The 13,875-nt window shown below is 33.6% G+C and overlaps 1 protein-coding gene across 1 annotated transcript in view; it reads right to left on the reverse strand.

Annotated features, from left to right (window-relative positions):
• The window catches only part of LOC129216324 (DENN domain-containing protein 2A-like), a 37,660-nt gene extending 26,831 nt beyond the window's left edge, over positions 1–10,829 (reverse strand). Inside the window, exons 1-2 of the mRNA XM_054850535.1 lie at positions 9,807–10,829; positions 3,006–3,074 (exon numbers count right to left, since the gene is read on the reverse strand). Of these exons, the coding sequence (XP_054706510.1) occupies positions 3,006–3,074; positions 9,807–10,829 (1,092 nt within the window). The remainder of the gene's footprint in view (positions 1–3,005; positions 3,075–9,806) is intronic.
• Between the last annotated feature and the right edge of the window lie 3,046 nt (positions 10,830–13,875).

Here is a 13,875-nt window from a genome sequence, read left to right on the forward strand (position 1 = left end):
GTTTTCAATGATTCCTAATTTTCCTTCGTACTAAATGTTATGTATGTATATGTGTACATACTCAAATTTTATCATTTGATAAAATTGGGATTTCATTCGGCATATTCAGAATTCTCCCCTTTCCAAAAATTTTAGTTCTCCCCCCACCATTTCACATATGAATTCAATAAAAACAATAATATTTGCTAGAGACGTATGGAGTACACGGTAACTACTCGGTCAAATTTTGATCAGATCTCGGCCAATACCGAGTAGTTTAAAAAAAACCTGAATATTGTTCAAGATAGATTTTACAATTAATAAAAAATTGGAAGCATATTATATACTGCAATCATTTACAGATCAAATTTATTAGTCAAATTTAAATTTTTAGAATAATGAAGTTTGTTATGCTTCAATGGAGTAAATCTTCATTTTAATGTCCTCAATGTTAATAAAATTTATTTATTAAAAATGGGGCAAAAATGGTAAGTATAGAAAATATGAAAATTTTATATTATTAAATGGATTTTTGCTGCAAACAAAAATTACTTATAAGAATTATAAAAATACCTCTGCTTAAAAAATAAAAGCAAATAAAAAAACGTTGAAAGCACAAATGTGCAAGAACACTGCAGACACGGGTTTTGGCATTACAAGGAATGCCTTTTTTAATGAACAAAATGTGAGCTTATGTATTTAAAGACATCCGTCAAAAGTCGTATTTGTCAGATGGCTTTACATTCATTAGCATAAATTTTATGCACTGAAAAAGATGTTCCTTGTGACGCAAAAACATGTGTCTGCAGTGTTCCTGCACATTTGTAATTTTGAGGTTGTTTTATTTATTTTTAAAAATTATTTATGTTTGGAGATCTAGAACTATAATAGATTGATATAATTTGTTTTAGTTTTAACTTGATTATTTAGACCCTTTATTTATTTGTTTAATTTTTATTTTAAAAACAACTTTTTTGTAAAATTTTTGTTGCAAACAAAATTTTTTAAATAATGCATAATCAAATTTCAGCTGGAATTTTGTTTTAAAAACTATTATTTATGAACATGGAGATCTATACTACCATTCCAATGAGTTCAAAAATGTGTGTCGGTGGTTCTTCTTAAGACATAATTGGTACTTGGTAACTTGTTACTCGCCCGAGTAGTGAAAGGCCGAGTACTCGGTACTCGGCCAAAGTGCTACTCGGTACTTCTCTAATATTTGCAATTCGTTAATAAATATGAATAATGTACGTTCTTGAACCAAATGAGAATAAACATTTTTCAGTTTAGTTTAGCAATGTATTTAATATTATTTTTTTGAACAGCTTCAACTTTTAATAGAATTTGTTTCAAACCATTAGGAAAATGTACAATAAACATAATTTACACACTTACTAAAAGAAAGAAAGAAACCTTAATTTTTTTTAAATAAAAATCAAAGCATTTAAAAAATTATATTATAATTAGGAAAGCAAAGAAAATACAAAAAACATTGCTCATCTGCTATTAACTAAAACACACAACTGTTTACATATATAGGCAAAATAAAAGTACTATATACTCGCTAATTAAGGCATCCCAATATTTTGTTCAAATAAGACTTTGTATTATTGTGATCATAATGAGAATAAATACTTAGCCTAAGAAAAACTATACACTTCAAACTATACACGATAAAATGTCGCCCCCTTCCCGGAAAAAAAAAATGGAATCATCCAGCATACAATGCTTCCTGGTGTACAAATTGTGTGTATAAGTCTTTAGCTAACTCAATGAATCGGAATAGAATGTCACAGGGTTGGCAAGTTTTTGCCGGTAGCGGAAAAAACCACGGTTTTTACCGCCCGGCAAAAATAGGCTTTTGCCAGTTTTTGCCAAAGTGGCAAAAATAGATTTTGTGTTAACAACTTACGGACAGTTTTTTTTCCATTTTATATAAAGGTAAAAGCAGGAAGAGATTTTGATAAAATTTTAATTCAATTATTTTTATAGTTAAAAAAAAATTAAGGTTTAACTTACTTTTAAAGTTATGGAGCATTTTTACTTTTAAAATTTTAAACATTAACATAAAATTTCAGTTAGTAACATCTAAGACAAATAATTAACTTACAATGAAAATGTAATTAGCTTGTTTATTATAGCATTTTTTACAGAATACTAAATATCTATATAAAGTATACTTAATCAAGATGCAACTATAAAATAAAAGAAATAAAAGTTGGCTCATTCTGAAAAAATTGTTTTAGCAAACATTTAAAATCTTAAGTTTTACAATCCAACATTTGTTTTTAATTTATTTTTCACCTTATAAATTAGAAGTAACATGGAGAGACATAACTAAAATATTAAAGTGCATTATTTATATTATATTGTCACTATTTTTTGATTAACACTATAATGCTAATTTATTTGCAATTAGGTTTTAGCCGTTTTTTTCCATTTTTCCCGGTTTTTTCCATTTTTGCCATGGTTTTTTCCACTGTCCCGGCAAAAATACCTTTTTGCCAGCAAAAAACCCAACCCTGGAATGTCACACCCCCGGGTAAACCGCACCCCTCCCCCCTTTTTTGAGAATAAAGGATTGTTTTATTTTTTCCTCTAGCTCTTTTTCTTGCGAGACTTATTTTTATTTTTACTTATAAAAACATTTTTCTACACATATGATCAATTTAAAAAAAAATTCCTTTTTTTTAAAATCAGTCACAATGCCACACCCTAGCGACAGCCACTCCAGCCAATCTCTTGTCATGCTACTGCTCTAAATCATATTTTTAAATCTTTAATAATGGATATTGAATAATTAACCACAAAAACTTCTTTTTAAATGCAAGCTACATTTTTCTTTTACAGAAAAACAAGCTAACTATTTGGCAGCTGAATACTGAATCTTTCGGTGGCTGAATTTCGTTGCATCATTAGTGTGAAGTGTAATATTAATCATTTTAAAATTTAGTCTCAATATGTTACCTATTTATCAGTATGAATAAATATTTCTGTTATAATAACACCTCCATAAAACTTACAGAAAGACTGCTGAGCTTGTTTTTAGCAGTTTTTTCTTCGTTTGGATAAGCTTTAATAATAGGAGTACACTAAAACAAGAAAAGACAAATTTTAATATTCATACAATAGAGTTTTAAGCACTATTTTGATTTTGATATCATACTTTACAAAGGCAAATATATAAGTTTTTCCTCCCAAACATTTGCATACTTACAACATGATGTGCAGGGTGCAGTAAAAAATGGCAGCCTTTTTATATGAGTTTTTATGCAAACATGTTTGAGTGCAGTCACATGATTCTTTTTCTATTAATTCAGTGTATTTTTATGTGCCAGTCATTTGTCACGTTTCTATTGATTAATTAAGTTTTTATTTTTTGCTGAATGTCAAACAAATGTGTTGCAATTTTGGAACTGTTTCGGCAAGGAAAACATTAATGTGAGATTGTTCGTTTGCTCAGTGCTCGAAAGGACATTGTGTCTGAAAAGATCAAACATTACAAGGAGCTTTCCCACCATGGCCGCCGTCCAGAAAGTGGCAGAAAGCGGACCGTCAACCATAAGATCAAGATGCGTGTGCAGCGAAATCAGAGGCTCTGCATGAGAAAAATCGCTCATGAGATCGGCATCAGCGATCGATCAGCCCGTCGAACGGTCAAAGAGGAGCTGAACCTCAAGGCTTACAAGCTCCAGAAAGTTCAGCGCTTTACCGACGACAACAAATGAGTATGGCTGCAAAGAGATGCCGCCAACTCAAGTATCGAGCCTCTGCTCAACCTCTTCATGGACGAGAAGCTGTTCACCGTCGAGCAAGTGCACAACCACCAAAACGATTGGATCTGGCCTGCAGAGACTCCAAGCACCTCAGCCGCCATCAGAAACTGTCAAAATGATGATCGGTGATAGTTTATGGCAGAATCTGCACCAGCGGTAAGACCCAACTTGTTTTTGTGGATCCAGGGGTGAAAATCCACCAAGAAGTCTACCGCCACAACATTCTCGAGGCTGTTGTACTTCTCTGGGCTCAACAGCACTTCATTGATGCAAATTGGACGTTTCAACTGGACTCGGTGATAATTCACCCGGCAAAATGACGCAAGACCCATTTTCCCGACTTCATCTAGTCGGCGGAATGGTCGCCCTACTCACCGGACCTCAATCCAATGGACTACAGAGTGTGGTCCATTTTGGAGGCCAGGGCTTGTGCTAAGCTCCAGGAAAGTTTGGAGAAGCTGAAGCAATCGTTGCATCTGGAATGGGTTTGAATATCGCCAGAGGACCTGCTGCCCATCACAGAAAATTCCAAATCACATCTGGACCTGTGTATCGCAGCTGGAGGAGGCCACTTCGAAACAGGCTGAATATATTATGACCTAAGGTCCATGTTATTGTTATTAACTGTTAAATTTGTTAAAATTTCTTTGTTTCATAAAATTATACCATAAAACAAAGTTGCCATTTTTTTTGCCACACCCTGTACTAATGATTGCACACTTTTTATTTATTTATTTTTAGAAAATCAGGAAACTTAAAGAATAAATAAGTGTTTAATTCACAAAATTACCAATCCTCAGTTTACAGAAATTTTTGTCTCTCCAAGAAACCAATAGGGAAGTATTTGAATTTTCAATTTTAATTTATCATGGTAATTAACATATATAGTCAAACTCCTGTAAAGAACACTCCCAGATAGCAGAAACTCTCTGTTAGCAGACAGTTTCTGAATCACTAGACCCACGAGATAGGTACGTAATGTATTTCACTCCTCGTTAACGGACACTCCAGTTAACAGACAATAAAAAAGCAGAGGTTTTTTTTTGTGTCTGGTAAGATTTTGCTCTGTATTGCTTTTGTGGCAAGCGTTTGTTCTACATCTTTACAATGTTCAAGGGCTAACCAGTACAGATAAGAGGAATGCTAACTTCTTATCAGTACTCTCATCAGTTATAAATTGAATGGAGCGCAAATAAATATGCTTGGATGACAACTACAGTTATGGCTAAATGGCTCATGATGGATGAAAAAGCAACTGAAAAATTCTTTGCTTTATGGATAATGTAAAATCGCATCCTAACAGTTTAAAAACAGAAAATGTCAAAATCATATTTTTTCCACCTAACACGGCATCTGCTTTCCAACCCCTAGATCAGGGAATTTGCACATTTAAATGCTCCTATCGAAAGTTTTTGTCGAGAAGCATTTTATTATAAACTAGCTTCATTGTCTGGCCTTGCACAGTCTACCTCAAAAATGAAAGTTATGTCAAGTGACGCATGTTAAACAATCAGGCTTCAATTAGATTTTAAAAAAACTGTCAAATTTCCAGTCAAAATAATCCTTCTCAAAGAAAGACAAATAAAATCAATAGACAAACAATAAATCAAAAGAAAAAGACAAACAATAAATCAAAAATTCCCGAATAAATAAAGCGCAACAATCCATAAATGCAACTAAAATCTTTTAAAAAAAGAACAAAGATAAATTGCCAAGTAATAATCAAAAGGGGAAATTATTCCTCAAAACAAAAACAAAATTTTATTTAGTTACAGCCGAGAAAAAAATGCCAACCTTCAGAAAGTTAATTTAAAATGAGATTGCGCAAACGATAATTTTTCAATATGAAAATAGAGTTCTATTAGGCTTAAAAGTGCTTTTTATCTTTTTCCCATTGATTTTACAGCCTTTTTTTTTTTTTTTTGGAATTTGAGGAAACTGAAAAAATTCTATGCGTATTTTTTGCGAGCTTTCAAATGGGACCTGAATTAAAGAAATCGGATAATTATTTTGGGTAGAAAGAGCCATTTAATGCCATTTTCGGCCCTTAAAAATAAAATTCGAAAGGTTCGGTTCTTTTTTGGAGTTTGGAAACCCCCTTACGTTTTTCTCAGGGGCTCCAAGTACCATCCTGCCAAATTTGGTCCAGAGCCAACGTAAACTGTGGATTTGTATAGGGAACATACACACACGTATATATAGTCTCTGTTTTATTTATAATAGATGACCGATAGCAATGATATTCAAGAGCTGAAAAAATCAATCGCAGTATTTGACACTTCTGCGGGTATTGTAGATGCAGTTGCAAGTGTTAGAAGTGTTAGTTGTGTCTAGAACTGTTTTAAAAAATCTGGTTTCTGGAAAACCCAAGAGATGCTTCTTTCTAATGATTCAAGAAGCATAATGAAAATGAACTAGCCACTTTAATCAAGCCGTTCGATTCTTCCATATAAATTAAAGAGTTCTTGTGCGCTGACAGTAATTTGGTTACTGAAGATGTAAACTTTGACATCACCAGTCTTCTGGAACTAAACAAAGGAGCAGGAGGGAAAACTGAAGAAAAAAGATTGTGTCAAAACAGTGAGGATATTTAGCTATACAGAAGCCAATAACAAAGATGCCCTGGATTACACTCATGGGTTTGAGAATTTTTCTATGAAGGCAGACGATTATGAAATATTGGTACAAACCAACAAATTAAAAATTTATTTGGAGAAAAAAAACCGATACTTCTAAACATGCAAAGCAAACAGTTTTATAACATTTTTTTTTCAAATAAATGAAATAGAACATAAAAAATGCCTTCCTATTTTATTTTCTCGAAAGATTCTGTGGATTATTTACTCACTGGGTAAGTAAACTTAGGTAAGCACTACTCATTAATATAATTTAGAATTAAACACTGTATGTTTAAAACAAAAAATTAAAAAGTCATTGTAAACTCAGACTCCCCAATAGTGGACACTCCCCGTTAACGGACATCAACTTTGGTCCTGAGGGTGTCCGCTATTGGGAGGTTCGACTGTACGATGTACATAAATTTTTTTACAATATGGTAAGCCATATTTAAAAAAAATAATGTTTAACCCTTTGACAGTCCGGGGTCAGAAATTCTTCCCTGTGAAATTTTTTTTAGCAATTTGCCATTAAAATCAAGTGCTCTACCTACTACACCTTAGACGGTTTGACAACGAACACTTAGCATCAGAAAAATAAGTGTAAAATGCTTTTGAAACCTGCTCGTTATGGCATGATAAGAGGTTCAAAACCATCAGAGAATCAAGTTCAAGAGATGGCGATTGTCACTAGCACTGCATTTCGCTCGCGCCGTAGCCGACAAGGAGAAACGGAAGAGAAATCGCCTTTTGTAGTTTAACTCTGCACGTTTCCGGACATTAAATCACTTGTCTTCCCAGAAAGATTAAATATCATCATGACAATCACCTGTTGCAGGTTCTTAGATTGACCTTCCATAAAGTCGGGCTCCATGGGGAATTACAGGGGATTAACTGATTGATATAAAGGAGGAAAAGAGTGTGATTCAACTGCTGGTATGGTGGCAAAGAAAAATCTAGAGTAGAGTGTTGAACATAGTGTTTTGACGTTAACTGCTCAAGTTCCTGGCCAAACCTCTTTTCTCCCAACTGGGATTTTCAAAAAATCATGAAAAATCAATCATTGGTTTAAAAAAATTGGCATTGGTGAATATTTGTATTTTGTAAGTCTGTTAACAATGTCCAATAGTGAAAATGGGAAATACTTCCCCATTCTGAAACACATTTCAACCATTTTTGTTTGTTTAAAATGCAAAGAAGGAGGGGGAGGGGACGGCTTAGAATTACAATACGGCCAGGTATTAGTTACAGTAAATTTAGAAAGGCAAAATTCTTTGCAAATTAAGAATAGGCTTCAGCTGCTTTCCAATTTCAGAATAAATTTAACTTGATTCCCTATGAAAAAAAAAAATTGAAAGCAGCATTTTGCTTACCTAATTTTGTCAGGATTTAGGTGAATTTGACATTATCAGAAAAGCAATAGGCGTGGGTTGGAGCAGAATATTTTTGTGAAAAGAGGGTAACTGTTGCAAAAGATTGTGTTTACTAATGGAAAAATTATTAAAGAATGTAACTGGGATAAGTGCTAATTAAAAGCTTGAAATTTTAGAATTTTTTGGATTGCTATAAGCTGATTCTATAGAGTTTGGTGACCATTGCAAGCATTTGAAAATAGGGCTTTAGTTGGGACCATTTAAATGCAGACCAAGATAATATAGACGAACACGTGAATGCCATTCACAGAAAATTTCCAAAGTTTGTGTGCAAAAAATTTTGAGTTTTTAAAACAAATTTCTGGAACTTTTTTTTTTTTTTTTGATGAGCAACAAATGTCGATCTCCAATTTTGAGGTAACCCAATTAGTAGTGTTATAAAAGCAGTAAATATAATTTAAAAAATTAGAGACGTACCGAGTAGCACTTTGGCCGAGTAGCCGAGTACCGAGTACTCGGCCTTTTACTACTCGGCCGAGTACCGAGTTACCGAGTACTCGGCCTTTCACTACTCGGCCGAGTTACCAAGTACCAATTATGTTTTATGAAGAACCACCGACACACATGTGATGAATTTTGAACTTATTGGAATAGCAGTATAGACCTCCTTGTCCATATAATAGTTTTTAAAACTTAATTCCTGCTGAAATTCAATTTATGCATTATATAAACAATTTTGTTTGTGTCAAAAATTTTACAAAAAAATATTTTTAAAATTAAAAATAAATAAATAAAACGTATGATTAATCAAGTTGGAATTAAAACTAATTTATACCAATCAATTATAGTTTTAGTCCGCCAAACATAAATAATTTTAATACAACAAATGTGCAGGAACACTGCAGACATGTGTTTCTGCCCCCCCCCCCCCCCCCCCCCCCCCCGTTACAAGGATCGTCTTTTTCAGCGCATAACATGTGAGCTCAAGAATGTAAAGACATTCGACAAAAAAAATCTGACTTTTGTCGGATGCCTTTAAATCCACGAGCTCCCATGTTGTGCATTGAAAAGGGAATTCCTTGTAATGCCAAAACACGCGTCTGCAGTGTTCCTGCACTGTGCTTTTAACGTTATTTAATTTCCTTTTATTTTTTAAGCAAAGGTATTTTCATAATTTTTTATAACTAATTTTTGTTTGTAACAAAAATCCATTTTTAATATAAAAATTCCATATTTTCTATACTTTTTTTTGCATAATTTTACATAAATAAGTTTTATCAACTTTGGGGACATTAAAATAAAGATTTAGTGCATTGAAGCATTACAAACTTCATTATTCTCAAAATTTAAAAATTGACTTATAAATTTTAATTGTAAATAATTGCAGAATATAATGCTTGCTCTTTTTTCTTTAAATTTTAATATCTGCCTTGGACAATATTCATTTTTTTGCAATTACTCGGTATTGGCCGAGTATCTGCTCAGAATTTGGCCGAGTACCGAGTACTCGGCAAATTGGCCGAGCAGGCCGAGTACCGAGTAGTTACCGAGTACTCGGTACGTCTCTATAAAAAATATTCTGGCTGCATAGTAGTACTCGACTCACTTTCAACTTGAGTTTTCTCTCCTGGCCATGACATAAGACTCAGGAATACCACATTTTTTGGCAGAAAAGTTTTAAGCACACATTTGAGTTCACAGTTTTAAATTTTATCTAGGTCTGTTTCAAAGATTCGGTAAAACCGAAGGATCGTTACATCCGAGGTTTGCTATAGCGAGATTCTTCTGCAGTATAAGTTTTGTACATATTTCTAGAAGAAATCATATAGACTATATATTTTTAAAAACATTCAGCACATTTTAAGTTTTATAAGGAAATATACCTATCAAACTACAATTCAGTTAGTCACAAAGGCAATTTTTAGATTTTTTCTAGAAAAAACTATTCTACGTTTTTAAAATTTTCAGAAAATTTACCTTTTTACTCAATATACAAATATGTTGAACAAATAAGAGATATCAAAGAAACTTTTAAAGAAATCAGGGAAAACAACATTTACCATATAATGCAGTGGTTGCTCCAATGCCTTATTTTCTGGGGATTTTTGACCTGTATCCACTTTTAGAATAGAAGCTGGCTCTGCATAAATATGCTCTTCGCTGAGACTTCTCTTCAGAGTTCCATATCTTTTGGGTGGACTAGTTGTTGTTGGCGTCAAATCTACAAATATTTTAGGATTTTTTTGCTTGACTTTATCACAAATGTTATTTGCAGTAGTAGATATATTTCTGAGATAATTGACAATTCCCTGTGCTTTTTTCGAAACTCTTTGCGATTGTGGGGTTGTACTAGTTAAAACTTTAACTGGAGTTTTATTAGATGAATCAGTTTTTTTAACTGACTGTAAACATTTATCATCATTCCGGACGGACATTTTGTCTTTCCCCTTTGTCTTAATATCATTAGAAAAAGGACTGTTACTATTTGAAACGTTAGATAAACTCTCTTGCTTAACACTGGAATGATTAAAACTTCTAGGAGGTTTGGCAGGAGGAGTATGTTTGTTGAATTGTGGATCGTCTTTTGCAGCTTTACTTAGGAGAATTGCAATGTCTTTGTGATCTGAGTTAATATTTGAAAAACTATCTCGTGAAACTAACGTTTTAGTATCAAAGAAGTTTTTTACTGGCTCTTTATTTGGAGCATCATCAGTGTCGTTTCCATTTGATTCAAAAAGTTTTGTTTTCTCTTTAACCGAAATCGGTTCACTGTTATTTTTTAAAATTTTAGAATGAGATGACATAGATATTTCTTTTTTAGTTTCAGAAACGCGCTCAGTCTTAGCGAATTTATTTCCTTTCAAAGACAAATTTTCTGCCCTATTTTTCCGCAGAGGAGCTTCAGGAACATAAGAAGCTGAGAATCGTTTGACAACCGTAGATTTGTCACTTTCAGGGTTTAAAGTTTCGAATTTCTTCCGAATTTCTTTAATATCTACTTTAAAATTTTTCAAAGATTCCTGTTCAGACATTTTTCTTTGCGAACGACTAGTAGTTAATTCTTTGGAATTTCTGTTATCCATTGCGATACTTCTGCGAAATTGCCTTTGCTCTTGGAAAATAAAATAATTTACATTACTGAATAAAAACGCCCTATGCTATAATGTTCAAATTATTCATAATAAAATTGATCAGGTGTTTAAACACTGAAGAACCGTAGCATTTAATCTTTTCACTTATTGACATGTTCTCACTTCGGTAACTTTCTTGAGTTCGTGATCGTGATCCTACGATTCTATAAACAGATGTGGCTTCCGGTTTGAAGTTTCCGGTTACGGAACTGTTGCCAAAATTGTAAACATATTACCAAAATTAAATATCATGAAGTGAAAATAGAGATGGATCACTAACCCCTATTCGCAACAACAACAAACTATAGGGGACACTGCAGCCACCGTCTAATGGCGGATGAAAAAGGTAAAACAAACACACGCCGCAGTGTAGAAAATGCTAATAAGTCTAGTAATTTTTGTTTGTATGCAAGACTTTTTTGTTTTATTCTTTTTAAATTAATATTTAAAGTCTTGTTGATATTCTGACCCACATAGAAGGAAAGGAGAATTCAAGAATCATTACTGAACGTTAGAAATTAATGCAAATTTCGTAGTTTGTAGTTGTCAGCAACCATTTCCCCGATGTTGAATTCCATATTTAACAATTCTCGATGGAACTACATTTTCATTGCGGCCATAAGAACAGCGGCGTAGCGTAGGTTTCTGCTCCCCATCAAAGTTGCCGCCCCTGTTACATCCGTCCTGCTATATGCCCCCCCCCACACAAAAAAGACGTGCTTTTTTTTACAGAACGAAATCAAGATTTTGTTATCTGAAACATGTTTTACATTTTAATATAATCTTACTTCAACAGAAAATACTGCTAATCGAAAAATTCTAAATAGTTAAAAAAATTATTGCATTAAGTCATTAAGAGAGATAATAATTTCCCTAGATATAAAAACATTCAAAACATGATCTAAAACTGTGTGTACTGGTCGCATTTCTTAAACCGTTTACGGAAAAGAAGAAAAAAAAAACATGATTATAAATTACCTGATCGATAAATTTTTTTTTATACTTGAGAAGATTTTTTCTTCTTAACCTAAAATTTTAATTTTCTATTTTTCATCAACGGAAAATCTTTAACAACACTATCAATATCGATTGTATCAGTCGTTTCTGTAAAATGTTGTATAAAATGGGCGTTTTTTTAAAATAACTCCCTGAATCCAAATACGCAGGCCCGGATCTGCGTACCCGAAGACCCCGCAGTGCGATGGGGGGGGGGGGAGGGCACAGCCTTAAAGGGCCCGACGGCCCAAGAAACTGGATAAAAAAAAACAAAAAAAACCTGGCACTAAGATTTGTTAACGTCGCAAGTATACACTGCTCACCTCCGGGGAGAGGCCCTGCAGATTTAATTGCAGGGCAGTGGCGTATATATGTTTTTATTTTGGAGGGGGCCCAAACAACCTAGATTAGCCCCCCCCCCAACCCACTTTTTTTTGTAATTTCCTTTTCTTCTTCTTCTTCTTCTTTTTTTTTTTTTTTTTGAGCAATCACGATTGCTTATTGTTCTCACTTGACTGTTTTGATGTGCTATCATTTTTTTTTTGAGGGGAGAGTAACAGTGCCCTGATCTTCTCATTTTTTCGATGCGGGGAAAGGACTACTGTCAGTCCTCTTCTTACTGTCATACAGTGGCGCAACCAAAAAATAGCTTTAGGAGGGCACTATTAAAATATTCTCGCTTCTGGTGTGGGCCCTACAACGTAAGTAACGTTCCATTCTGGTGACGACGTTTACTCACTCACGAAAAGCGAGAACAACCGAGAAAATAGTCGGTTCCTCCCATTTGCTCTTACTACCATTTTATCGAGTGAGTATTTTGTCTCGTTTTCCAGCGTTCCGAGAACTACTCGTGACGCGGGAAAGGAATCGCTTCAGTCAGACTGGAGTTCTTTTTTCCTACGGCAAAAGAGGCTTGCATCTCCGTTTCCCACGGTATTTGCGGTTTCCCGTACTTATTGAGTTTTTTCGTCCACAGCAACGGGGATCCGCAACTTTTAATTCCACGGCGTTTCGGGATCCGAGGAGTTATCTCATGGCCAAACAAATTGGCAGATACATTTCTTGATATGTCATAACCAACTTTTTTTTTTCTTTTGTGTTTACGCATTTTATTAATTTTATTTTTGGCTTATTTTTTTCTTTTAAAAATATTCTTTCGTAAGAATACTTTAAAATGCAAAGTGCCTTTTTGTTTGCCTTTTATTTATTATACATCAGATTTCAAAATCTTTTCACGGTAAGTAAGCGAATAAAATTTGACAATGGTCTAGTTTTAAGATTATCCCCCCCCCCCCTAAATCGTTGATAATGACTCACCCTTACGGTTATGTTTCGTAAAATTAGAAATGCAGATTTTCGAAGCACGGTTGCTTTAGTTTGAAACTAGTGACTGTTAATCTGCGTTTACACCAAAGAATTCTCTTTTGGCATGAACTTTCATGCACCACATATTTAGGTGGAATCTGTTTAATAATTTAAAAAAAAAACCCTAAGCAATTGTTATATTCTTGAAAAAATAAACGATGGACTCGCTCTTGATTATCTTTGAAAAGCAAAACAAAGGGTTGACAGAATTTTTGGGTCTATAATTACCCCACTAGAAACCGTGAAAACATTATACCTATTAACGCAAAAACAAATCCATTGTTTAATGGCATTAACTCTTACGGACCAAGATTGTGGACACCTTACCCAATTTTTTAAAAACCATTAATAATCGAAATTTGTTTAAGAAAAGGCTAAAAAATTTTATACTCAATTTTACTGCAGTCAATTTAGGATAAAGTAGCATATTTGTAATATAGTATACCTGGGTTCCGTTATAAAATTAGACGTACTTTATTGCAAATTGCTTGTGTTTATGTGTTCTTTGTATGATTATGCATTTATTTTCTTTTAATTCTATCTTATGTTATAAACAGGCTCTAAATTAAGTTCTTTTCTGAGTGGTGGGAGCTATTCAGGCTACTGTTATAGCCTTTACTCCCATCTACTCAATCGG

This window comes from Uloborus diversus, chromosome 2 (genome assembly GCF_026930045.1).
Source record: "Uloborus diversus isolate 005 chromosome 2, Udiv.v.3.1, whole genome shotgun sequence".
Lineage (NCBI taxonomy): Eukaryota > Metazoa > Arthropoda > Arachnida > Araneae > Uloboridae > Uloborus > Uloborus diversus.